Source organism: Copadichromis virginalis, linkage group LG2, assembly GCF_057382275.1.
Source record: "Copadichromis virginalis isolate Kocher_CV1m ecotype Utaka linkage group LG2, C_Virginalis_male_GT1.1, whole genome shotgun sequence".
NCBI classification, from domain to species: Eukaryota; Metazoa; Chordata; class Actinopteri; order Cichliformes; family Cichlidae; genus Copadichromis; species Copadichromis virginalis.
The window spans coordinates 31009508-31036888 of NC_140619.1; the positions used below are offsets into that span (position 1 = coordinate 31009508).

The 27381-nt window shown below is 41.1% G+C and overlaps 2 protein-coding genes and 1 pseudogene across 25 annotated transcripts in view; all 3 read left to right on the top strand.

Annotated features, from left to right (window-relative positions):
- The window catches only part of LOC146717655 (protocadherin alpha-C2-like), a 214921-nt gene that overhangs the window by 121556 nt on the left and 65984 nt on the right, over window positions 1–27381 (top strand). Inside the window, exon 1 of one of the 24 annotated variants that reach the window (XM_085479077.1) lies at window positions 163–2669. The exons of 20 other annotated variants lie outside the window; for them this stretch is intronic. In XM_085479077.1, the coding sequence (XP_085335203.1) occupies window positions 291–2669 (2379 nt within the window). In that variant the 5' untranslated portion in view covers window positions 163–290. Of the gene's footprint in view, window positions 1–162; window positions 2670–3515; window positions 6012–17382; window positions 19863–24931; window positions 27013–27381 lie in introns of those variants that run through there. 3 more of the 24 variants (XM_085479030.1, XM_085479037.1, XM_085479256.1) reach the window with 3 other exon arrangements.
- Window positions 6375–16282, top strand: LOC146717667 (uncharacterized). The gene is made up of 5 exons (XM_085434451.1): window positions 6375–9135; window positions 10429–10566; window positions 11527–12720; window positions 13970–14107; window positions 15068–16282. Exons 1-5 carry the CDS (start codon window positions 6754–6756, stop codon window positions 16280–16282), a joined length of 5067 nt encoding a protein of 1688 aa, XP_085290577.1. The 5' UTR covers window positions 6375–6753.
- Window positions 20779–23349, top strand: LOC146717668 (protocadherin alpha-3 pseudogene; annotated as a pseudogene).

Genomic DNA, 27381 nt, shown 5'->3' on the forward strand with positions numbered 1-27381 from the left:
CCGCTGGTTTTGCTGACGTGTAATGTAGTTAGAGCAAGTGACCACGTAGGGACGGTACAGACCGTCACATTTAGACGTTCTGGTCGATGACTTCGGGCCCCTCCCATCCTACGTTCAGCAAATGATGCATTTGTGTGCTTTGTTACAAAGAGAGCTCGGAAGAGAACGAACGGTGGTCTTTATTTGAGAAGATAGAGAAGATTGCTTTGGAATAATTATACATTCATTTCCATTTATTGGTTGCTGTAACATATTATCTGGAGTATTGTGCCTTCGCCTGCTGTGTAAATATGCTTTTACCGTATAGAAGAAGCTTTCTGTGGATTAATCTGTTATTCGTGCTGCTGGATTGTTATTGGGAAACGGTTTGTGGGCAGCTCTCTTTCTCCGTCTCAGAGGAGGTGAATCTGGGGACTGTTGTCGGAAATGTCGCGAAAGATCTGAACATCAATGTCCAGGATTTGGAGCCCCGCATGTTTCAGATCGTTGCTGGATCGAAGAAAAAATATTTCGAGGTAAATCTAAAAACTGGAGCCCTCTATGTTAACGAGAGAATAGATCGAGAGGAGCTTTGTGGTAATGACGCCAAATGTTCACTAATTGTAGAAGCTGTTATTAATAATCCACTGAAACTGTACCGTATAGAAATAAATGTTTTGGATGTGAATGACAATTCACCCTCATTTCTCAGCACATCGCAGATAATTAATATTACCGAGACAACAGCGGTAGGAACAAAATTTCTGCTGAAACGAGCTCACGATGGAGACGTTGGAAAAAACTCTATAAATGCCTACAAACTGAGTCAAAATGAACATTTCTCTCTAAATACACTTAAAGGGGGTAGCATAACAGTCGAATTGGTGCTTCAGAAAGTTTTAGACAGAGAAAAACAATCTGTGATCAAACTCATACTAATTGCAATTGATGGTGGAACACCTCCTAAATCTGGAAGTATGACCATTATAGTAAATGTCTTAGACATTAATGATAATCCTCCTGTATTTAGTCAAATGCTGTATAAAGTCAGCATACATGAGAATGTGAATATTGGCACATCAATAATCACACTAAATGCGACTGATTTAGATGATGGAAAAAATGGGCAAATATCGTATTATTTTATGGAAATAGACGAAGGAAAACAAACAGATGTGTTTTCTATAGATGAACAAACAGGGACTGTAACAAATAAAAGGAATATTGACTTTGAAGAAAATAATGCTTTTGAACTTCGAGTAAAAGCCAGTGATGGAGCTTCCTCGCCTATGAGTTCGCATGCTAAATTACTGGTTGAAGTATTAGACGTTAATGACAACGCACCTGAAATTTCAGTCACATCACTGTTGAACACTGTTAAAGAGGACGCATCAGTTGACACAGCCATTGCTCTTGTTTCAGTATTTGATAAAGATGGAGGGAAAAATGGGATGGTGATATGTAAAATTTCTAATAATGTTCCTTTTAAATTGGAGTCAAATTATAAGAATTCATATTCATTAGTTGTGGACGGTCCTCTTGACCGAGAGACTGCACCTCAGTACAACATCAGCATCACTGCTACTGATGAGGGCAGCCCACCACTCTCCAACACAAGTGTTATAACTGTTCATGTGTCAGATGTAAATGACAACAAACCTCAGTTTTCAGAAAGTGTGATCAACATCTACGTGAAAGAAAACAGTCCAGTAGGAGCAGTTATTAAAACTCTGACTGCAACTGATGCAGACATTGATCGAAATAGTCAGGTGAGCTATTCCTTTTTACAAAGCAGCAGTGACTCAGTGCCACTATCTACATTATTAAACATCAACTCAGAGACTGGTGATATAATCAGCCTTCAGTCTTTTAACTATGAGGAGTTAAAAACTTTCCAATTTAAAGTTCAGGCCACAGACTCTGGTGTTCCTCCACTCAGCAGCAACGTGACTGTTAACGTTTTAATCCTGGATGAAAATGACAACAGTCCCACGATTCTCACGCCATATTCTGAGCATGGCTCCGTTAACAGTGAGAGCATCCCCTATTCTGCTGAAGCGGGATACTTTGTGGCAAAGATCAGGGCTGTAGACGCAGACTCTGGATACAATGCGCTGCTTTCTTATCACCTGTCTGAGCCCAAAGGAAACAACTTGTTCAGGATTGGAACCAGCACCGGGGAGATCAGGACTAAGAGGAGATTGAGTGACAATGACCTCAAAACTCACCCCTTGGTGGTCTTGGTCTCTGATAACGGAGAACCCTCCCTGTCAGCTACTGTGTCTATTGATGTGGTGGTGGTTGAAAGCACGGCTGAAATCCAGACTCAGTTCAGACATGTGCCTGTAAAGGAGGACAGCTTCTCGGATTTGAACCTGTATCTGCTGATCGCCATTGTGTCGGTGTCCGTCATCTTTCTGCTCAGCCTCATCACTTTAATAGCAGTCAGATGTCACAGGACAGACGGTACTTTCAGCAGGTACAGCGCCCCCATGATCACCACCCACCCTGACGGGAGCTGGTCTTACTCTAAAGCTACTCAGCAGTATGACGTGTGTTTCAGCTCAGACACGCTCAAGAGTGACGTAGTTGTCTTCCCCGCCCCGTTTCCACCTGTAGATGACGAACTTATCAGTATTAACGGAGGAGACACTTTTACCAGGACTCAGACTTTGCCTAACAAAGAAAAGGTAAGAACACAGTGTTTATAACAGCTTACAATTTTACATAAAAGAAGCGCGTTATCTTACACTGAACTCGTCTACATGTGGTTAATTTCTCCTGCTTTCAAAGTTTACCCTTTGCAACTGTCCGCAGCTTTAAGCCAGTCTTTTCCATTTAAATACTCGCTGTTTAAATGCCGCAGAAGAGAAGCCAGTATGCGGATAAGGAGCTTTTGGTGGTTTTGTTTAAAATGAATATAATCACTGCAAGTGAGAATATTTATTTGATTTTCCTTTCAGATTGTTTCATATATATTTGCGTAGTTCATTATTGTTTTAGGGTTCGTTTCCTTCTTGTTTGCGTTTATTTTTTTCGTTCATCGTTGCCTTGTTGCTCTTTGACAGTCATTTCACTCGATGTTGTAATAACTCAGATTTTGCTTGTGTCCTTACAATTTCTTTCAATATACCCTTTGCATATACCTAAAACACAGCGACATTTTGTGAATACGCCGTTTTTGACACACCGCAATGGGTTTCACGCCTTAGGTGGTATATTTCAGTTAAAGGCTGAAACAAGCGAAAAACAAACAAATATATTCTAAAATTAAAACAAATAAATAAGACAGTGTTACACACTAACAATATAAACAGTGTTTTATTTTCCTAACAAATCAACCAGATGTTTTCTGGTTCTGTAAAACTGGACTGATGATATTTATTTTATTTTCCCTTGGTTTCTGTTGTAATTGGTGTATAGAGCCATAAGAGGGCGGTGTAGACCATAAATCAGAGACATAAGTCCCGAGGCCCCTCCCAGATTGATAACGTAATGATGTCTTGTTGGGCCGTGACACAAAGAAACAGAAGCACGGAGAAAGGCTCGAGCATGATCTGCGCTGAGGATGAAGCAGAAGAAAATTGATAACATTTCCTGTCAATATTTGGCATAAACGGGACCCGTTTAAAGTTGGTTTGATGTCATTTTGGATTATGGCTTCAATTAACACAAGTCCTGCGGTGATATACTTGTTTTTTGTCCTGCTGGATTTTTATTCGGAAACGGCGTCCGGGCAGCTCTCGTACTCGATATCAGAAGAGGTGAATCGAGGGACTTCTGTAGGAAACATAGCCAAGGATCTAAACCTAGATGTCCATGAGCTGGAGCCTCGCATGTTTCAGATCGTTAGCGGATCAAAGAGAAAATATTTCGAGGTAAATCTAAAGACGGGCGTTCTCTTTGTCAGTGATAGGATAGACAGAGAGGAGCTCTGTGGAAAGGCCATGAAATGCACACAGAGCGTGGAGGCTGTGATAAATGCCCCACTCAAGCTATATCGCTTAGAAATAAATATTCTAGATGTTAATGATAATTATCCAGCTTTCAGTACTGACTCGCAAAGTATTGAAATAGCAGAAAGCACATTACCCGGGACTAAATTTTTTGTATTGTCAGCCTTTGATGCCGATGTGGGGAAAAATGGCATCAGTATGTACAAATTAAGTGCAAATGAACACTTTTCATTGGCAGTGAATAAAGGAGAGAGCGTATCTGCTGAACTAGTCCTCCAGAAACCTTTAGACCGAGAAAAACAACCAGTAATAAGACTCACGCTGACTGCTGTAGACGGCGGAACACCACCGAAATCCGGAACCTCACAGTTAATAATCAATATCTTAGACAATAATGATAACGTCCCAATATTTACCAAACCACTGTATAAAACAAGTGTCACTGAAAACACGCCGCCAGGCACATCAGTGATAACTGTGACGGCGACGGACAGTGATGAAGGGCCAAACGGGGAAATTTCATATTCACTAAGCAGCAAGGACCAAGACCATGTTCTCAATATATTTCAAATTGATGAGCACACGGGATTATTGACAGTCAAGGGGAAGATTGACTTTGAAGAGCACCCGGCTTTTGAAATCCGCGTGCAAGCTTCTGATAAAGGCTCTCCTCAAATGACAGCACAGTGCAAAGTATTAATAGAAGTAGTGGATTTAAATGACAATAGCCCTGAAATTTCTGTAACCACCCTCAGTAACACTGTAAAAGAGGATGCAAAAATAGGTACTGCTATTGCACTTGTGTCAGTTGTGGACAGAGATGGGGGTAAAAACGGAATAGTCCACTGTGATATTAAAAGTGAAAGCCCCTTTAAGTTACAAACGAATTATAAAAATTACTACTCCTTGGTAGTAGATGGTCAGCTAGACAGAGAGAGTCATTCTCAATATAATATCACTATCACAGCTAAAGACGATGGAATCCCAGCTCTCACAAGTACGAAGGATTTTAATGTTTATGTTTCAGATGTCAATGACAACCCCCCTAAGTTTTCAGACACTGTGTTCAATGTATATTTAAAAGAAAACAGTCCACTGGGAGCTACTCTGCAACGAGTATCTGCACTGGATGTAGATATTGATCAAAATGGACAGGTAACCTATTCCATTGTTGAGAGTAAAAGTAACTCCTTGCCAATCTCGACAATGGTAAATGTAAACTCTAAGACTGGAGATATAATCAGTCTGCAGTCTTTTAACTATGAGGAGTTAAAAACGTTCCAGTTTGAAGTTCAGGCCACAGACTCTGGTGTTCCTCCACTCAGCAGCAACGTGACTGTTAACGTTTTAATCCTGGATGAAAATGACAACAGTCCCACGATTCTCACGCCATATTCTGAGCATGGCTCCGTTAACAGTGAGAACATCCCCTATTCTGCTGAAGCTGGATACTTTGTAGCAAAGATCAGGGCTGTAGACGCAGACTCTGGATACAATGCGCTGCTTTCTTATCACCTGTCTGAGCCCAAAGGAAACAACCTGTTCAGGATCGGAACCAGCACCGGGGAGATCAGGACTAGGAGGAGAATGAGTGACAATGACCTCAAAACTCACCCCTTGGTGGTCTTGGTCTCTGATAACGGAGAACCCTCCCTGTCAGCTACTGTGTCTATTGATGTGGTGGTGGTTGAAAGCACGGCTGAAATCCAGACTCCGTTCAGACATGTGCCTGTAAAGGAGGACAGCTTCTCGGATTTGAACCTGTATCTGCTGATCGCCATTGTGTCGGTGTCCGTCATCTTTCTGCTCAGCCTCATCACTTTAATAGCAGTCAGATGCCACAGGACAGACGGCACTTTCAGCAGGTACAGCGCCCCCATGATCACCACCCACCCTGATGGGAGCTGGTCTTACTCTAAAGCTACTCAGCAGTATGACGTGTGTTTCAGCTCAGACACGCTCAAGAGTGACGTAGTAGTTTTCCCCGCCTCGTTTCCACCTGTAGATGGAGAACTGATCAGTATTAACGGAGGAGACACTTTTACCAGGACTCAGACTTTACCTAACAAAGATAAGGTGAGTCCATAAAATCTACAGATCCCTTTTCTTGGTCCTGATTGCATCAGTTTCCATAGCGTGATGCTTTTCAGTTACTGTTTTTAACAGAAAATATTTAACAACTGACTTAGGAGTGGTCTTGACTGTTTCATTATTTTTTTAATCACTGTTGTTAGAAATTCTGTACCTTTAAATTCATTTGTGCAACAGAAATGTGCGAAATATTATACCTTTGCTCCATTATTTTTGTCTGATTTTATATTTTACTATTCATTATACTTTAGCTACTTTCCTTTAACTACACAGCCTATAGTCTCTTCCATCCAGATGAAAAGTCAAACGGTGCTCTCCGTGGTCCTGAAACGACAACTAGTTTAGTTTCGCGATCATCTCATTGATTGAGCATCTGGGCTTTCTCTGGGTTGTCTCTTTGTAAGCTGTAATGCACTCTTAACTATCTTTGTATCACAGAAAGAAAAATTATATCAATTTTGTTCTTTTTCATGAGCCAGTAGGTGTGGATAATCACAGTCACCACAAGGAGACGGTATAGACCGTAACACGACAGCTTCCGTTTTGTGTTTAACGCTCCTCCCAGAGACAGTCCACACGGTGTTGTAACAAAGAGAGTAGTAGGTGTGGGTACATTGCGACAGCCACCCGTCTGGTCTGAAAATTGGTGGTATATGTACTACATTTGTTCGAATTTTTTATAGGAATTTCAAATTCGAATGTATGCCGTGTTGTGCTGAACGGAATTATGCCTTTATCGTGTCGCAACTGCTTTTCGTTGATATACTTAATACTTCTGATACTGGATTATTGTTGTAATGAAGCGTCTGGGCAGCTCTCTTACTCCGTCTCAGAGGAGGTAAACTCGGGAACAGTTGTTGGAAATATTGCCAAGGATTTACATTTAAACATACCGGATTTGGAGACCCGTATGTTCAGGATTGTTGGAGGATCTAAAAGAAAATATTTCGAGGTAAATACGAAGACTGGAGTCCTCTACGTGAATGAGAGAATAGACAGAGAGAAGCTCTGCGGGAAAGCTGTGAGATGTGCCGTAACTGTCGAGGCTGTGATAAATGAACCTTTAATGCTGTACCGTATAGAGATTAATATTCTTGATGTCAATGACAATTTTCCGCATTTCATTGCAAAATCACAGAATATAGACATTCCCGAAAGCACATTACCCGGGATAAAATTCCCCCTACTGCAGGCCTACGATGCAGATGTTGGAAAGAACGGCATCAACACATACAGGCTGAGCTCGAATGAACATTTTTCATTAGCAATAAGCAAATCAGGTGAGAGTATTTCGACTGAGCTAATGTTACAGAAAGTCTTAGACAGAGAAAAGGAACCTCTGATTAAGCTCACGTTAACAGCCTTAGATGATGGAAGTCCACCGAAGTCTGGAACATCAGATATTATGATTAATGTTTTAGACATTAATGATAACACACCAGTGTTTGCAAAGTCGCTGTATAAAGTGCGTGTGTTTGAAAACGTACCGATAGGCACTACAGTCCTGACTTTAAATGCTACAGATGCAGATGAAGGAACAAACAAAGAAATCATATATACACTTAGCACAAAGGAGCAGGACCACGTGCTGCAGATTTTTAAAATCGATCCGAACACGGGCACACTGACGGTGGAAGGAAATGTGGATTTTGAGGAACACCCAGTCTTTGAGATTCGTGCACAGGCCAGTGATAAAGGCCAACCTCCGATGTCCGCTCATTGTAAGGTGCTGGTTGACGTGTTGGACCTAAACGACAATGCGCCTGAGATTTTTGTGACGTCACTACTGAATACTGTGAAGGAAGATGCAAAAGCAGGCACCGCTGTTGCACTTGTTTCAGTGGTAGACAAAGATGGCGGTAAGAACGGTGAAGTGCATTGTACTGTAGATGAAGATGCTCCCTTTAAATTGGAAGCAAACTATAAAAATTATTACTCATTGATAGTGGTTGCCCCCTTAGACCGAGAGACGGTCTCTAGCTACGACGTCACCATAATAGCAAGCGATGGCGGTAGTCCCCCGCTCTCAAACACCATTATTGTCCCTATTCAAGTTTCTGATGTTAATGATAACGCGCCTCAGTTCTCGTCATCGATACTTAACATTTATGTTAAAGAAAACTGTCACGTGGGGACAATTCTTAAAACGGTAACCGCCTTTGATGCAGATATGAACAAAAATGGTGAAGTGACTTACAGTTTTATGGAAAGCAAAATTAACTCAGTCGCACTGTCTACATTATTAAACATCAACTCAGAGACTGGGGATATAATCAGCCTGCAGTCTTTTAACTATGAGGAGTTAAAAACTTTCCACTTTAAAGTTCAGGCCACAGACTCTGGTGTTCCTCCACTCAGCAGTAACGTCACTGTTAACGTTTTAATCCTGGATGAAAATGACAACAGTCCCACGATTCTCACGCCATATTCTGAGCACGGCTCCGTTAACAGTGAGAGCATCCCCTATTCTGCTGAAGCGGGATACTTTGTGGCAAAGATCAGGGCTGTAGACGCAGACTCTGGATACAATGCGCTGCTCTCTTATCACCTGTCTGAGCCCAAAGGAAACAACTTGTTCAGGATCGGAACCAGCACCGGGGAGATCAGGACTAGGAGGAGAATGAGTGACAATGACCTCAAAACTCACCCCTTGGTGGTCTTGGTCTCTGATAACGGAGAACCCTCCCTGTCAGCTACTGTGTCGATCGATGTGGTGGTGGTTGAAAGCACGGCTGAAATCCAGACTCAGTTCAGACATGTGCCTGTAAAGGAGGACAGCTTCTCGGATTTGAACCTGTATCTGCTGATTGCCATTGTGTCGGTGTCCGTCATCTTTCTGCTCAGCCTCATCACTTTAATAGCAGTCAGATGCCACAGGACAGACGGCACTTTCAGCAGGTACAGCGCCCCCATGATCACCACCCACCCTGACGGGAGCTGGTCTTACTCTAAAGCTACTCAGCAGTATGACGTGTGTTTCAGCTCAGACACGCTCAAGAGTGACGTAGTGGTCTTCCCCGCCCCGTTTCCACCTGTAGATGCAGAACTGATCAGTATTAACGGAGGAGACACTTTTACCATGACTCAGACTTTACCTAACAAAGAAAAGGTAAGCATATGGATGAATTAAGTATTTCTAATTGCGCATCTTGTGTGATGGGTGTAAATTAACGGTCAATGGATAAAGTTTTCTTAAGCTATCTAATTTTTGGTCTATCCTGCCCAAGTAGGGAAAAAAACTGCAATTTGACTTAAATACAGAAATACTACGAGTGTAGTACCTTGGAATAAACTGTAACTAGCTCTGGTTTCTTGTGATGCTTTTCCCATCTAAATAAGTGGTGCATGATGGATCATATTTTTTTCCTTGCAAATTTCAGAACACTTGGGGATTTGGTGCATCCAACTGTCTTGTGGGGTTTGGAACACGGCAGTCTTCAACGTAGCACAGTAGAATAAAACTCTACTTTTAATGTCTTACATTGGATTTTTAAATCCAATTTAAATTTAAATTTAAAATTTTTTTGTGTAGCCAGAGTGACGTTCTAACTGAGAACGGTAAGGAGCATCGAGAAATCATGCATGTTACTCCCAGAAACGTGTGGAATACATGTTAATTAATGAATTTTTCAATCAGCAAATAATGAGGCAGATGTGCTTTTTTGCATTCATGTAGAGTATTTTCAGATTAAATCGCAATTTTTATATTCAGTATCCCTGGACTTTGTGTGTGATAGGACTCCATAGACGTGAAAAAAGACTGATCTGATGAACCCTGAAAAACGAAAAAAAAAAAGTTTATCGATTTTTTTTGTGTCGGAAATTGTCTTCGAATTTCAAAGCTCTTTAGTGCAGGAAAATCGCTCAGCAGTTTTCTTTAGTTAGCTTTAGTGTGAAAACACCTTCCTGAAAAATGAGTGGAATGACATGCGGTCACAATGTTGGTGAATGTGGTGAATGTTTCAGCGTAAAAGCAGTAGGACTGGCATCTAAACTGCTGTAGAACTGAAGTGTAATGACATGTTGGAAGTTGAGTGCAGTCCTTCCGATTGTCCACACGGGGACATTGTAGACCATCACATTTAAATTCTCTCTGTAGGGTCTCGGTGCTCCTCCCAGATTCAGAGGATGATGATGTCTCTCAGGCGATTCAGACAAAGAGATTTAGAGGGCGAACGAGAACGGGAATGAACACTGATTATGTTTATAGGAAATATGCCAGAATAAACGTGGGCGCCTTTGGTTTTTTCTGAGGTTTGATTGTTTCATGATAAACGCCGTGACTATTTTACACCTTTTCTTGTTGAATGTAATTATGACTGGATCCGGCAGATCGAGCTGTGTGTGGATATATCTCGTCTTCGTGCTGCTGGGTTGTTACTCTGAAACGGTTTCTGGGCAGCTCTCTTACTCCGTCTCAGAGGAGGTGAATCTGGGGACTGTTGTCGGAAATGTCGCAAAAGATCTGAGCATCAATGTCCAGGATTTGGAGCCCCGCATGTTTCAGATCGTTGCTGGATCAAAGAGGAAATATTTCGAGGTAAATCTAAAAACTGGAGCTCTCTATGTTAACGAGAGAATAGATCGAGAGGAGCTTTGCGGTGATGAGCCCAAATGCTCACTCAGTGTAGAAGCTGTTATTAATAACCCTCTGAAACTGTATCGTATTGAAATTATTATTTTAGATGTGAATGATAATTCCCCTTCATTTGAAAGCACGTCACAAGAAATCGACATTTCTGAGAACACAGCGGAAGGAATGAAATTTCCTCTGCATCAAGCACACGATGCAGACGTGGGAAAAAATTCTGTAAATACCTACAAGCTGAGTCAAAATGAACATTTTTCATTGACTACACATAAAGAAGAGGGTGTAACTCCTGAGTTGGTGCTACAGAGAGTTTTGGACAGAGAAAAACAGTCTATGATTAAGCTCACACTGGCTGCCATCGATGGAGGAACACCTGCTAAATCCGGAAGTATGACGATAATAATCAATGTGTTAGATATTAATGACAATCCTCCGATTTTCAGCCAAAGGTTGTATAAAGCCAGAGTCTACGAAAATGTTAAAATAGGCACATCAATAATAACACTGAATGCCACTGATTTAGATGAAGGACAAAATGGAAAGGTGATTTATTTATTCAGCAAAGTTGGTCGTGGGAAACCAATAGATGTGTTTTCTATAAATGAACAAACAGGGACTGTAACGAGCAAAAGGAATATTGATTTTGAAGAAAATAATGCTTTTGAACTTCAAGTACAAGCCAGTGATGGAGCTTCCTCGCCTATGAGTTCGCATGCTAAATTACTGGTTGAAGTATTAGACGTTAATGACAATGCACCTGAAATTTCAGTCACATCACTGTTGAACACTGTTAAAGAGGACGCATCAGTTGACACAGCCATTGCTCTTGTTTCAGTATTTGATAAAGATGGAGGTAAAAATGGGATGGTGACATGTAAAATTTCTAATAATGTTCCTTTTAAATTGGAGTCAAATTATAAGAATTCATATTCATTAGTTGTGGACGGTCCTCTTGACCGAGAGACTGCACCTCAGTACAACATCAGCATCACTGCTATTGATGAGGGCAGCCCACCTCTCTCCAACACGAGTGTTATAACTGTTCATGTGTCAGATGTAAATGACAACAAACCTCAGTTTTCAGAAAGTGTGATCAACATCTACGTGAAAGAAAACAGTCCAGTAGGAGCAGTTATTAAAACAGTGACAGCAGTTGATGCAGATATTGATCGAAATAGTCAGGTGAGCTATTCCTTTTTACAAAGCAGCAGTGACTCAGTGCCACTATCTACATTATTAAACATTAACTCAGAGACTGGTGATATAATCAGCCTGCAGTCTTTTAACTATGAGGAGTTAAAAAGTTTCAACTTTAAAGTTCAGGCCACAGACTCTGGTGTTCCTCCGCTCAGCAGTAACGTCACTGTCAACGTTTTAATCCTGGATGAAAATGACAACAGTCCCACGATTCTCACGCCATATTCTGAGGACGGCTCCGTTAACAGTGAGAACATCCCCTATTCTGCCGAAGCGGGATACTTTGTGGCAAAGATCAGGGCTGTAGATGCAGACTCTGGATACAATGCACTGCTTTCTTATCACCTGTCTGAGCCCAAAGGAAACAACCTGTTCAGGATCGGAACCAGCAGCGGGGAGATCAGGACTAAGAGGAGAATGAGTGACAATGACCTCAAAACTCACCCCTTGGTGGTCTTGGTCTCTGATAATGGAGAACCCTCCCTGTCAGCTACTGTGTCTGTTGATGTGGTGGTGGTTGAAAGCACGGCTGAAATCCAGACTCAGTTCAGACATGTGCCTGTAAAGGAGGACAGCTTCTCGGATTTGAACCTGTACCTGCTGATCGCCATTGTGTCGGTGTCCGTCATCTTTCTGCTCAGCCTCATCACTTTAATAGCAGTCAGATGCCACAGGACAGACGGCACTTTCAGCAGGTACAGCGCCCCCATGATCACCACCCACCCTGACGGGAGCTGGTCTTACTCTAAAGCTACTCAGCAGTATGATGTGTGTTTCAGCTCAGACACACTCAAGAGTGACGTGGTGGTCTTCCCCGCCCCGTTTCCACCTGTAGATGCAGAACTGATCAGTATTAACGGAGGAGACACTTTTACCATGACTCAGACTTTACCTAACAAAGAAAAGGTGAGTCCATGAAATTTTTAAATACTTGGACATTGTCATTGCTCGTCATTACAGTTTCAATGGTCCTTTTTTTTCTTATCTTAGCCGTGGTGTATCTAGTGATTTAAACAAGAAATGTCAGATGCTGTGTATTTGATGATGAGTTCTCATCTAAATCACAGCTGTCTATCTGTTAGATATTTCAACGTGTAGTTCACCATTTGTGGTCCTGTGTTTTTTCCTTTTTCTTTTTTTCTTGAAGATCTTAGGATATGTGTGTACTTTGACTGATAAATTGACACATATCTTGTGCAGTGTACTAAAGGTTATCATTGCTCTTCAAGGTTGAGTTGTGATTTACATATTCAATTGAGCATTTTGAATAAAAAAAATTCAGTTATTTGATTTAATTAAAGAAAATATAGAGAAAATATTAACGAATACTGAATGTGTATAAAAATGCAACGTTTTTGTTTGTGTCATTTTTAAAAGGGAGAATATGCTAATGTGGGCTTTCTCCATTTTTATGTCTAAATTAAACTGGTTTTGTAACGTGAAAATCACTCACAATGTAGCTGTGATGATGCTCTAATAAACACAGAAACATTCAAATTAGGAAAAGAATATAGAAAAAAAGTGTTCGGATGATTAATTAATATCCCTCTTTAATTTTTTTTGTTGTTTGTTTGTTTGTTTGTTTGTTTGTTTGTTTGTTTGTTTGTTTGTTTGTTTTTTTAAATCTCCTTAATCGCAATAAGACGGTTCATTTTTTACCTTTACTTCTAAGTTAGCTTCCAATAGAAATAGTATTCATAAAAACACAGAATACCAGAATGGCATATATAATCATGATGGCAACGTCTTACACTGGGGTTAATATTTGACTGTTCGTTTATGAGGGTCAAGTGTATTAAGACGTTTGATAATGTGGGTAGTTCTCGCAAATGTCCACACGGGGACATTGCAGACTTTTCCATTTAAGCTTCCTCTTTGAATGCCTCGGGGCTCCTCCCAGATTCAAATGACGATTATGTTTATCAGGCAATTCAGACAAAGAGAATCAGAGGGCGAAAGAGAACGGTACGAGAAACGCTGATATTCTGCCATAGACCTATTGATTTTTTTCTGTTTATGCCGTTACACACCGTGTCAATTTTTATGCTTTTTCTTGTTGAACATAATTATGACTGGACCGAGCAGATCGAGCTGTGTGTGGATATATCTCGTCTTCGTGCTGCTGGATTGTTACTCTGAAACGGTTTCTGGGCAGCTCTCTTACTCCGTCTCAGAGGAGGTGAATCTGGGGACTGTTGTCGGAAATGTCGCGAAAGATTTGAGCATTAGTATCCAGGATTTGGAGCCCCGCATGTGTCAGATCGTTGCTGGATCAAAGAAGAAATATTTCGAGGTAAATCTAAAAACTGGAGCCTTCTATGTTAACGAGAGAATAGATCGAGAGGAGCTTTGCGGTGATGAGCCCAAATGCTCACTCAGTGTAGAAGCTGTTATTAATAACCCTCTGAAACTGTACCGTATTGAACTGTTAATATTAGATGTCAACGATAATTCCCCTTCATTTGAACGCACGTCGCAGGTAATCAACGTAACTGAGAACACGGCAGTAGGGGCAAAATTTCCTCTGCATCAAGCTAACGATGCGGACAGTGGGAAAAATTCCGTAAATACCTACAAGCTGAGTCAAAATGAATATTTTTCATTGACTACACATAAAGAAGAAGGTGTAACTCCTGAGTTGGTGCTTCAGACAGTTTTAGACAGAGAAAAACAGTCTGTGATTAAGCTCGCACTGACTGCCATCGATGGAGGAACACCTGCTAAATCCGGAAGCATGACTATAATAATCAATGTGTTAGATATTAATGACAATCCTCCGATTTTCAGCCAAAGGTTGTATAAAGCCAAAGTCTACGAAAATGTTAAAATAGGCACATCAATAATTACACTGAATGCCACTGATTTAGATGAAGGACAGAATGGAAAGGTGATTTATTTATTCAGTGAAGTCAGTCAGGGGAAAAAAACTAATTTGTTTTCTATAGACAAACAAACAGGAACTGTAACGAGTACAAGGAATATTGATTTTGAAGAAAATAATGCTTTTGAACTTCGAGTGCAAGCCTTTGACAGCGCAGTTTTTCCCATGAGTTCACATGCTAAATTACTGGTTGAAGTATTAGACGTTAATGACAACGCACCTGAAATTTCAGTCACATCACTGTTGAACACTGTTAAAGAGGACGCATCAGTTGACACAGCCATTGCTCTTGTTTCAGTATTTGATAAAGATGGAGGTAAAAATGGGATGGTGACATGTAAAATTTCTAATAATGTTCCTTTTAAATTGGAGTCAAATTATAAGAATTCATATTCATTAGTTGTGGACGGTCCTCTTGACCGAGAGACTGCACCTCAGTACAACATCAGCATCACTGCTACTGATGAGGGCAGCCCACCACTCTCCAACACAAGTGTTATAACTGTTCATGTGTCAGATGTAAATGACAACAAACCTCAGTTTTCAGAAAGTGTGATCAACATCTACGTGAAAGAAAACAGTCCAGTAGGAGCAGTTATTAAAACAGTGACAGCCGTTGATGCAGATATTGATCGAAATAGTCAGGTGAGTTACTCTTTTTTACAAAGCAACAGTGACTCAGTGCCACTATCTACATTATTAAACATCAACTCAGAGACTGGTGATATAATCAGCCTGCAGTCTTTTAACTATGAGGAGTTAAAAACTTTCCAATTTAAAGTTCAGGCCACAGACTCTGGTGTTCCTCCGCTCAGCAGCAACGTGACTGTCAACATTTTTATCCTGGATGAAAATGACAACAGTCCCACGATTCTCGCACCATATTCTGAGGACAGCTCTGTAAACAGTGAGAGCATCCCCTATTCTGCTGAAGCGGGATACTTTGTGGCAAAGATCAGGGCTGTAGACGCAGACTCTGGATACAATGCGCTGCTTTCTTATCACCTGTCTGAGCCCAAAGGAAACAACTTGTTCAGGATCGGAACCAGCACCGGGGAGATCAGGACTAAGAGGAGAATGAGTGACAATGACCTCAAAACTCACCCCTTGGTGGTCTTGGTCTCTGATAACGGAGAACCCTCCCTGTCAGCTACAATGTCTATTGATGTGGTGGTGGTTGAAAGCACGGCTGAAATCCAGACTCAGTTCAGACATGTGCCTGTAAAGGAGGACAGCTTCTCGGATTTGAACCTGTATCTACTGATCACCATTGTGTCGGTGTCCGTCATCTTTCTGCTCAGCCTCATCACTTTAATAGCAGTCAGATGCCACAGGACAGACGGCACTTTCAGCAGGTACAGCGCCCCCATGATCACCACCCACCCTGATGGAAGCTGGTCTTACTCTAAAGCTACTCAGCAGTATGACGTGTGTTTCAGCTCAGACACACTCAAGAGTGACGTAGTGGTTTTCCCCGCCCCGTTTCCACCTGTAGATGGAGAACTGATCAGTATTAACGAAGGAGACACTTTTACCAGAACTCAGACTTTACCTACCAAAGAAAAGGTAAGGCTGAACCTTAGATAATGTAAGGTGAGCTGTAACATAAAATAAAAAATTTCTACTTCATGTTTTGATCAAAAATTTAGTTAATTTTCCATTTATTAATTTTATAGTGTATTCATATTTCATAGTTTTTGTATCTGTGTTTTATGTCAAAGGGTAAAAAAAAGTGTTACTGTAGAAATCTTTACGGTAAAAGCTTAGATATGAGCTATACAATATATTTTGAGGGTTTCTGGAGAAAACAAATAACTTTTAGCTTGTTGTCATTCAAATGGTCTGTAAGGGACTGTTCGCTGACATTTCCCCTGGGCTCTTTTTGCAGTCTTTAGAACATCTGGCCTTTGACATGATAATTTTGCCAACAATCACCAGTCATTTTGAAACAAATCACAGAAAAGTGAAATGTATCAAACAGTAACTAAACTCACTGTATACGTGAATATAAATGATCAAGATTTAAAATAAGCACTTCCATTTAACAAAACTTAGAGTCAGGTTTTGTGTTGTTTTGTTTTGTTTTTCAAGCAGCCTTGATATAAACTTTTGTTTGTAAATATACTTGTTATCCATTCACTTTTAAATTAAATTAATATACAATAATATATTTTTTCTTGGATTAAAGCTGTGGCTAGAAGTTAAAAAGGTTGAAAGCATAACAACAGAAATCACATTTTCAACTATGTCTATTTGTTGACTTATGAAGCCTGTTTATGTTATCATTTGTAATTTGTTTAGAAATAACCAAGGCTCGGTTCTGAAAGTCTTTTAACGGCGTGTCCCTTGGTATAAGGTCAAACAAATAAGGAGTGCCTGCATCAACATAATGATACTCTCTCCATGGTTCTGAAATATGTGGCGATTACATTATACTGTACTATTAGGATCTCACAATATAAAGAAAGAAGGTGTGAGTGACTCGATTAAGAACAAGTCTTATTATTTCAAACACAACAGCAGGATTTGATTGCATTCATACCTTAACTGTAGTTACTTAAAATGACCATGGGGCGACAGTCTAGACCGTAATACCGCCGGCTGATCGCTGATGGTTGAAGGCCCCTCCCACAATAGAAGGATCATTTTGTCTGTGCTTTGTTAGGATGAGAGGCAGGACGAAGTGGGGAGGCTTGAGAAAAATGCACTGGCATTTACTTTAGTCTCACAAAATACATTTCGCCGCCAAAAAGCGAAAAACAGACCGACATAAGGATCTATGTTGTATGGAATTATGTATCTGCCGAGAAGAAAGGCGTCCTTCGGGATATATCTAATGCTTGTTGTCTTGGAGTATAACTGGGGAGCGGTATCCACTCAGCTCTCATATTCCGTGTCTGAGGAGGTGAACCTGGGGACTTCCGTTGGAAATCTCGCCAAGGATCTGAACCTAAATGTACAGGATCTGGAGTCACGTATGTTTCAGATTGTTACTGGATCAAAAAGGAAGCATTTCGATGTAAATTTGAAGACAGGTTTTCTCTACGTGAGTGAGAGAATAGACAGGGAAGAGCTCTGCGCTAAAGCTACAAAATGCACAATAAACGTGGAGGCTGTGATAAACAATCCGCTGAAACTTTACCGTATTGAAGTCAATATTCTTGACGTAAACGATAACCCCCCGTCTTTCAGTGCCAAATCTCAAACTATAGACATTGCAGAGAGCGTGTTGCCGGGAGCTACGTTCCCTGTGCTGTCGGCTTACGACGCCGATGTGGGGGGAAATGGTGTTAACACTTACAAGCTGAACCAGAATGAACATTTTTCTTTAGCGGTGCACAAAGGGGACAGTGTTTCGGCAGAGATAGTTCTTCAGAGAGCGTTAGACCGAGAAAAGCAGGCTGTAATTAAACTCACACTGACGGCTATAGATGGAGGGACACCTATTAAATCAGGCACGTCAGAGATCATAATTAATGTGTTGGATATAAATGATAATATCCCAACTTTTAAAAAATCATTGTATAAAACAAGTATTAAAGAAAATGCACCATCAGGCACTACAGTAGTAACAGTGGCTGCAACTGATGCTGACGAGGGTGCAAACAACGACATCGTATATTTACTTAATTCGAAAGATCAGGATCATGTATTAGAAATCTTTGAAATTGATTTGGAAACAGGAATAATAACAGTTAAAGGAACTATTGACTATGAAACAAACCCTGCTTTTGAAATCCGTGTGCAGGCTACGGACAAAGGCCAACCTCCGCTAACAGCACAATGTAAAGTACTCGTAGAGGTGGTGGATCTAAATGACAATGCCCCCGACATCACCGTGACGTCACTGCTCAGTACACTTAAGGAGGACGCTGAAAGTGGCACTGCTATTGCACTTGTTTCGGTTCTCGACGAAGACGGGGGCAAAAACGGTGAAGTCAAATGCGAGATATTGAATTCGGTCCCCTTTAAATTGGAGACAAATTATAAAAATTATTATTCTTTGGTCATTGGTGGCGTTCTAGACAGGGAACTTGTGTCGCACTACAATATCACTATTAAAGCTACTGATGAAGGCAGTCCCCCTCTCTCTAGCACCAGTGTAGTTACTATTCAGGTTTCTGATGTAAATGATAACGCACCTTTGTTTGGAGACACTGTAATTAATATATATGTGGCAGAAAACAGTCCTGTCGGGACTGTTTTAAAAACTGTATGTGCAACTGACGCTGACGCTGGCGAAAACGGGCAGGTGAGATATTCATTAGTCAGTGATAACGCAGGGCCGCTCTCTACAATGATCAGCATTAACTCAGAGACTGGAGGCATAGTCACTCTACAACCTTTTAATTATGAGGAGTTGAAAATGTTTCAATTTAAAGTCCAGGCCACAGATTCTGGTGTTCCTCCGCTCAGCAGCAACGTGACTGTTAAGGTCTTAATTCTGGATGCAAATGATAATAATCCAACAATTCTCGCTCCTTACTCTCAGCACGGCTCCGTTAACAGTGAGAGCATCCCCTATTCTGCTGAAGCGGGATACTTTGTGGCAAAGATCAGGGCTGTAGACGCAGACTCTGGATACAATGCGCTGCTCTCTTATCACCTATCTGAGCCCAAAGGAAACAACTTGTTCAAGATCGGAACCAGCACCGGGGAGATCAGGACTAGGAGGAGATTGAGTGACAATGACCTCAAAACTCACCCCTTGGTGGTCTTGGTCTCTGATAACGGAGAACCCTCCCTGTCAGCTACTGTGTCTATTGATGTGGTGGTGGTTGAAAGCACGGCTGAAATCCAGACTCAGTTCAGACATGTGCCTGTAAAGGAGGACAGCTTCTCGGATTTGAACCTGTATCTGCTGATCGCCATTGTGTCGGTGTCCGTCATCTTTCTGCTCAGCCTCATCACTTTAATAGCAGTCAGATGCCACAGGACAGACGGCACTTTCAGCAGGTACAGCGCCCCCATGATCACCACCCACCCTGACGGGAGCTGGTCTTACTCTAAAGCTACTCAGCAGTATGACGTGTGTTTCAGCTCAGACACGCTCAAGAGTGACGTAGTGGTTTTCCCGGCCCAGTTTCCACCCGTAGACGCAGAACTGATCAGTATTAACGGTGGAGATACTTTTACCAGGACTCAGACTTTGCCTAACAAAGAGAAGGTAAGGCCAATGACTAATTTACGTTTATTATTCCCCTCCAATTATTACGATAATTAACAGTGAAATAAAACTTTACACACTGTACTACAAAATATTCTTTTTGGAGTAGGCTGGTTTAAGTTACAATAAAAAGTCGCTGTGGCTGTAGTTTAGACTTTTGCGGTGTCCTTTCTTTTGTCTGCATATTTCGCTGTCTATGGTATTGAAAGTTTACAAAACTTGCCCCATGAAATATCCGTAGCTGTAGGGAGTTATTGTCTTTTCTTGACAACCAATCCACGTAACAGTGTCTTTTTTGTTTTGTTTTGTTTTGTTTGGGGGTTTTTTGGTGGCGGGGGGGCGGGGTATTTTTGTTTCGTTTTGTTTTAATTAAGGCAGTTTTTAAGTTTACTTACTATAAGTCTGTAAGTCTAATTGTAAACGACTAAGTGTAAAGAAAAACTGGATTTCTTGCTTTGTCATTTCAGATGAATACAATTAATAATTTGAGATTTGAAACCTTATTATCTGTCTTACTTTGAAAATGGAGTGCAAACTTTTGCACCTGCAATACTGCTTGGTGATTTGAATTGTACAACTTGCGGTGTTTCACCTGAATGAGAATATTGACCTTACTTAATATATATTGTTTGGATGATTCAACAAAGAAATACGACAATAAATACTACGATGCCAGTGTCGGTGATGGCGTAACTTCAAATAAAGTGTTATTTTATTAACTCACGTATAAAAATCTTTTAAATAACTCACAGTATTTTGGAATTGTGTGATTGTGGGCGTGTCTGAGTGAACAGGAATAATTTAGTTCTTACCAATGTGTGTAGTTTCTTCATATTACCACGTAGCGACGCTGTAGACCGTGGCACAGAAAGGTGGACGCTCCTCCCAGGGTAAAAGGGGAATAGCTTTGGTTTTCATCACAAAGAGACGAGGGAAGGGAAGGAGCGGCATAATGGAGCATTTCTCTTTAAAAATATCACAGTCGCCTTGATTTTTGTCATATCCTACCATCTAACACTGGGAACGGATTTGTGGATATATTATTTGCTGTATTCCGGCGGAAGTATGCATTTAACGACGAGAAGAAGCGCTATTGTCACATTTCTTTTGATTGTGCTCTTGGCTTATTATTGGGAAGCGGCGGCTGCACAGCTCTCCTATTCCGTTTCAGAGGAGGTGAATCCGGGGACTAATGTCGGAAATATCGCCAAGGATCTAAACCTTAACGTGCAGGAGTTGGCCTCCCGTTTGTTTCAGATTGTTGCATCTAAAAAGAAATACTTTGAGATAAATCTAAAGACCGGATTTCTGTATGTCAGTGAGAGGATAGATCGAGAGGAGGTTTGTACAGATGAGCCCAAATGCACGGTTACCGTAGAGGCTGTGATAAACAATCCGTTAAAGCTTTACCGCATGGAGATAGAAATTAGAGATGTGAACGACCACTCTCCATCATTTAACACGAAATCTCAAATACTGGAAATTGCAGAGAACACACTGCCTGGGTTTAGATTTGCGTTATCGGAGGCAAGCGACGCTGACGTGGGTAAAAACAGTGTTAGTGCATATAAGCTGAGTACTAATGAATATTTCAGTCTTGCCACACATAAAAGAGGAAAGAGTATATCTCCAGAGTTAGTGCTGCAGAAAGCCCTGGATCGTGAGAAACAAGCAAGTATACAACTTTTGTTAACTGCAATAGACGGAGGGTCTCCACCAAACACGGGGACATCAGAAATTGAAGTAAGTGTGTTAGACAGTAATGATAACGCACCAGTGTTCAGTAGCACTCTTTACAAAATTAAAACACTCGAAAATAGCCCGATTGGCACTACGATCTTCACCTTAAATGCGACTGACGCTGATGAAGGAACAAATGGTGAAATAGTGTACTCCTTACGAAGTAAGGATCAGGATCATATTTTGGATATTTTCCAAATTGACCCTGAGACAGGGGTTATTTCAGTCAAAGCCAAAATCGACTATGAAGAAAGAAAAGCTTTCGAGATCCGAGCAGAAGCTAGAGACAAAGGCCAGCCTCCCATGGCAGCCCATAGTAAGGTGCTGGTTGAAGTAATAGACTTAAATGACAACGCTCCTGAAATCAAAGTGACGTCACTTCTCAATGCAGTAAATGAGGACGCTGAAATAGGCACTGCTATTGCACTTGTTTCAGTTCTAGATACAGATAGTGGTAAAAACGGTGAAGTTGAATGTGTAATCTTAAATAAAGTTCCGTTCAAACTGGAGACAAATTACAAAAATTATTACTCTTTAGTTGTTGACGGACATCTAGACAGAGAGGAGACCCCTCAGTACAATGTCAAAATTTCAGCTACGGATGAAGGGAGCCCTCCACTTTCTAACACTAGTGTTATCACTGTTTACCTTTCTGATATTAACGACAACACGCCACGTTTTTCACAGTCTTTAATAAGTGTTTTTGTGAAGGAAAACAGCAAGGTAGGAACAGTTATAAAAAGGGTGACTGCAGTCGATATTGACATCAGCAACAACGGTCAGGTGAGCTATTCACTATTAGATAGTAATAGTAAATCACTTCCTCTCCCCACAATGGTAAACATTAACTCAGAAACTGGAGACATAATCAGCCTGCAGTCTTTTAACTACGAGGAGTTGAAAATGTTTCAATTTAAAGTTCAGGCCACAGACTCTGGTGTTCCTCCGCTCAGCAGCAATGTCACTGTCAACGTTTTAATTCTGGATGAAAATGACAATAATCCAACAATTCTTGCTCCTTACTCTGAGCATGGCTCTGTTAACAGTGAGAGCATCCCCTATTCTGCTGAAGCGGGATACTTTGTGGCAAAGATCAGGGCTGTAGACGCAGACTCTGGATACAATGCGCTGCTTTCTTATCACCTGTCTGAGCCCAAAGGAAACAACCTGTTCAGGATCGGAACCAGCACCGGGGAGATCAGGACTAAGAGGAGAATGAGTGACAATGACCTTAAAACTTATCCCTTGGTGGTCTTGGTCTCTGATAATGGAGAACCCTCCCTGTCAGCTACTGTGTCGATTGATGTGGTGGTGGTTGAAAGCACGGCTGAAATCCAGACTCAGTTCAGACATGTGCCTGTAAAGGAAGACAGCTTCTCGGATTTGAACCTGTACCTGCTGGTTGCCATTGTGTCGGTGTCCGTCATCTTTCTGCTCAGCCTCATCACTTTAATAGCAGTCAGATGCCACAGGACAGATGGCACTTTCAGCAGATACAGTGCCCCCATGATCACCACCCACCCTGACGGGAGCTGGTCTTACTCTAAAGCTACTCAGCAGTATGACGTGTGTTTCAGCTCAGACACACTCAAGAGTGACGTGGTGGTTTTCCCAGGCCCTTTTCCACCTGTAGATGCAGAACTGATCAGTATTAATGGAGGAGACACTTTTACCAGGACTCAGACTTTACCTAACAAAGAGAAGGTAAGGAAATGCTGCTCTGAATAAGTAAGATTTTTGTATATCACTGAATGTCAGATAATGAATTAACAGATCTGTTAAATATGTGTTAAATATACGGTGGCCCTGAGAGGCCAAACGGACTGCAATTTAAGAAAACACCAGCAAAAAGAAAAACACTACAAAAGCACACAAACACAACGGAAATAGGAAAAATTAAAACGGAAATAGAAAAAAAACAGATTTCCAAAAGCACAAGGGAAGTGTTTCTGGGGAGACAAGAACCCGACGGACCAGTTGGAGGAACCCAAAACAAGCTAGGTGTGTTTTATCATGATTCCTATAATACTGATGATGGATTTTTAGGCTAACACGCTTACCTCTTATCTTTTCTTTCCTCACAAAACCGATAGATCCTCCACTTCTTTTAAGTGTCTCCCAGCGCAATTCTTAGCATATTTTGGTTCCTGCAACTGGTCCGTCGGGTCATTGTCTCCCCAGAAACACTTCCCTTGTGCTTTTGAAAATCAGTTTTTTCGTATTTGTGTTTTCGTTTTTCCTATTTCCTTTGTCGTTGTTCCTGTTTTCTTAAGTTGCAGTCCGTTTGGCCTCTCAGGGCCACCGTATAAATATAATAAACGTGTCAGAGTAAGTCGGTAAATTGTTCTTAAGAACGTTTACAACTTTTAAAGGGCATCCTAAGATTTTTATTGGTTTACGGCCACATAGAGATTAGTGGCATATAGTTTAATAGCTGTATTTTGGTAAATCGGGTACTAATTATGTTTAGCAGTTGAACCGCATGCATTGAAAGTGCACTGAACCGCTGTCCATGGTGCTGGCAGCAGCTTTCTTCTGTTTTGTCTCGTTATAGTCTGGTGCTGTCCGTTGTGCTGAATATTGGGCGGTGTACAAAAATAAAGATGAATAATAATTTAAAAAAAAAAGATAATTAATAATGCAAACGAATTCATTAAACTGTATATGTCATCCAAAAAAAAACGTAATTTGTGGATTATTCTGCATGGATTTTAATTCTGTTATACCTTATATTAAAAAAAAACATCTTATATTTCGGGCCATGTAACCGAATACAGAAATGCCACAAGATGCCGCTAGAGACCATGCAAAAAAATATAGTCGTTGGCGTTTAGAAACTCCTCCTCATTTAATGACGAAAAGATGAAACGTCACCATCTGGCATTGCTTTGTGAAAGAAGCGCACAGACGATCAAGGCCCTAATGAGTGAGGATCCTTGGCGAGAGTGGATACATGAAGGGATATTTTTCATATTTGGCGTTTCTTTCCAGGAAGTATAAATCAGGATTTCATACTTTTGTATAAACAGCGATGGCTGCTCGAAGACAATGGGATAATATTTGGAGTCTGTTTTTCAGCCTTCTTTGTCTCTGTGAATGGTCCGTGGCTCAGATATCCTATTCCATTTTTGAGGAGGTGGACAAAGGCGCTGCGGTGGGAAATCTAGCGAAGGATTTAAATCTTAGTGTGCAGCAGCTTCAGTCAGCGGGTCTTCAGATTACATCTGGGTATAAACCCCCGTATTTTGATATCAATCTTGAATCTGGAGTACTTTTCGTTAGCGAGAGAATTGATCGGGAGGAGCTATGTCCTAATACGGTAAAGTGCTCTTTAAATATCGAGGCCATACTGAGTAACCCTCGCAGTCTTCATCGAATTGAAGTTGTAATCAATGATATTAATGACAATGCCCCGTCTTTTCAAGAAGATATATCTACAATTGATATGTATGAGTCCTCATATGTCGGAGAAAGGCATCCATTGCCGATAGCGCATGACCCAGATGTTGGCGCTAACTCAGTGAAGACTTATAAATTGAACGCGAATGATTATTTCTCTTTAGATATACAGAGTACTGGCGACCAGAGTGTGTCTGCTGAGTTGGTGCTGCAGAAAGCCTTAGATCGAGAAAAACAAGCTGTTATTGAGCTCACTCTGACTGCGATAGACGGAGGAAAATCTCCCAAAACGGGGACTTTGCAAATACAAGTTAATGTTCTGGATGTGAACGATAATTCACCCGTGTTCAGTAAATCTCTCTACAAAGTCCAAGTAATTGAAAATGCAAATATTGGCACACCGTTACTAACACTCACTGCGAGTGATTTAGATGATGGTATTAATGGTCAGGTTGTCTACACATTTACAGAAAGAGGACGTTTAAACCCTGATGACAAATTTTCCCTGAATAATAATACTGGGGAAATTACTGTGCGAGGAAATATTGATTATGAGGAAAACCAAGCATTTGAGATCCGCGTTCAAGCCCGAGACAGAGGAACTCCTCCTCGCAGTGCACATGGCAAAGTTTTAGTTGAAGTCATTGACGTTAATGACAATGCTCCAGAAATCTCAGTGTCTTCAATCATGAGTTCAGTGAAAGAGGACGCCGAAATAGGCACAGCTGTTGCTATGGTGACTATCACTGATCAAGACGGGGGTAAAAATGGCCTCACAAACTGTAAGATAACAGGTTCTGTGCCATTTAAATTAAAATCCAACTATAAAAACTATTATTCTTTGCTAGTGGACAGGCTTCTTGACAGAGAGACTGTTTCCCGATATGATATATATATTGTAGCTACAGATGAAGGGACGCCCTCTCTGTCCAGCACAACTGTTATCACTATTCACGTTTCTGATGTAAATGACAACCCTCCTAAATTCCCGAACTCTCCAATTACTCTGTATGTGAAAGAGAATAGTCCGATTGGAACTACTATTCATAAACTGACAACAACAGATCTGGATTTAAATGAAAACGCAAAATCAATGTATCATTTAATTAGCAGCTCTTCCAAGACCATGCAAATGGCTTCAATGGTAACTGTTAATTCAGAGACAGGAGATATAGTCAGCCTGCACTCGTTTAACTACGAGGAGTTAAAAACTTTCCACTTTAAAGTTCAGGCCACAGACTCTGGTGTTCCTCCACTTACAAGCAACGTCACTGTCAACATTTTAATCCTGGATGAAAATGATAATACTCCAACAATTCTCGCTCCTTACTCTGAGCATGGCTCCGTTAACAGTGAGAATATCCCCTATTCTGCTGAAGCGGGATACTTTGTGGCAAAGATCAGGGCTGTAGACGCGGACTCTGGATACAATGCGCTGCTTTCTTATCACCTGTCTGAGCCCAAAGGAAACAACTTGTTCAAGATCGGAACGAGCACCGGGGAGATCAGGACTAGGAGGAGAATGAGTGACAATGACCTCAAAACTCACCCCTTGGTGGTCTTGGTCTCTGATAACGGAGAACCCTCCCTGTTAGCTACTGTGTCGATTGATGTGGTGGTGGTTGAAAGCACGGCTGAAATCCAGACTCAGTTCAGACATGTGCCTGTAAAGGAGGACAGCTTCTCGGATTTGAACCTGTACCTGCTGGTTGCCATTGTGTCGGTGTCCGTCATCTTTCTGCTCAGCCTCATCACTTTAATAGCAGTCAGATGCCACAGGACAGACGGCACTTTCAGCAGGTACAGCGCCCCCATGATCACCACCCACCCTGACGGGAGCTGGTCTTACTCTAAAGCTACTCAGCAGTATGACGTGTGTTTCAGCTCAGACACGCTCAAGAGTGACGTGGTGGTCTTCCCCGCCCCGTTTCCGCCTGTAGATGCAGAACTGATCAGTATTAACGGAGGTGACACTTTTACCAAGACTCAGACTTTACCTAACAAAGAGAAGGTAAGGGTAAACTTTCTTTTCTGAACCTTTTAGGTCAACCGTAGCATAAAAAAATTGCACCTGTACTTCACGGAGACACTTGCAAGGACCCAGGCTGAACCTGTTAAAGCGGTATTTAACATTTCCAGTTGTGTTATTTCATTACAGAAATTAACCAGTATATTAAGTACAATTTGGAGAACATTTTATATTTTCTGTTTTATTTTCGTTTTATACATACACAGTGTGGATTCGGTGGTGTGTATATGTGTTTTTTGTTCTGTTCATTATCAGACGAAATCAATCAACTTGTGAATTTAATTTACATATAGTATTAAATTAATTTAGTAACATTTCAGATGCATTTTACCAACAGTAAAAAAGAAGGTG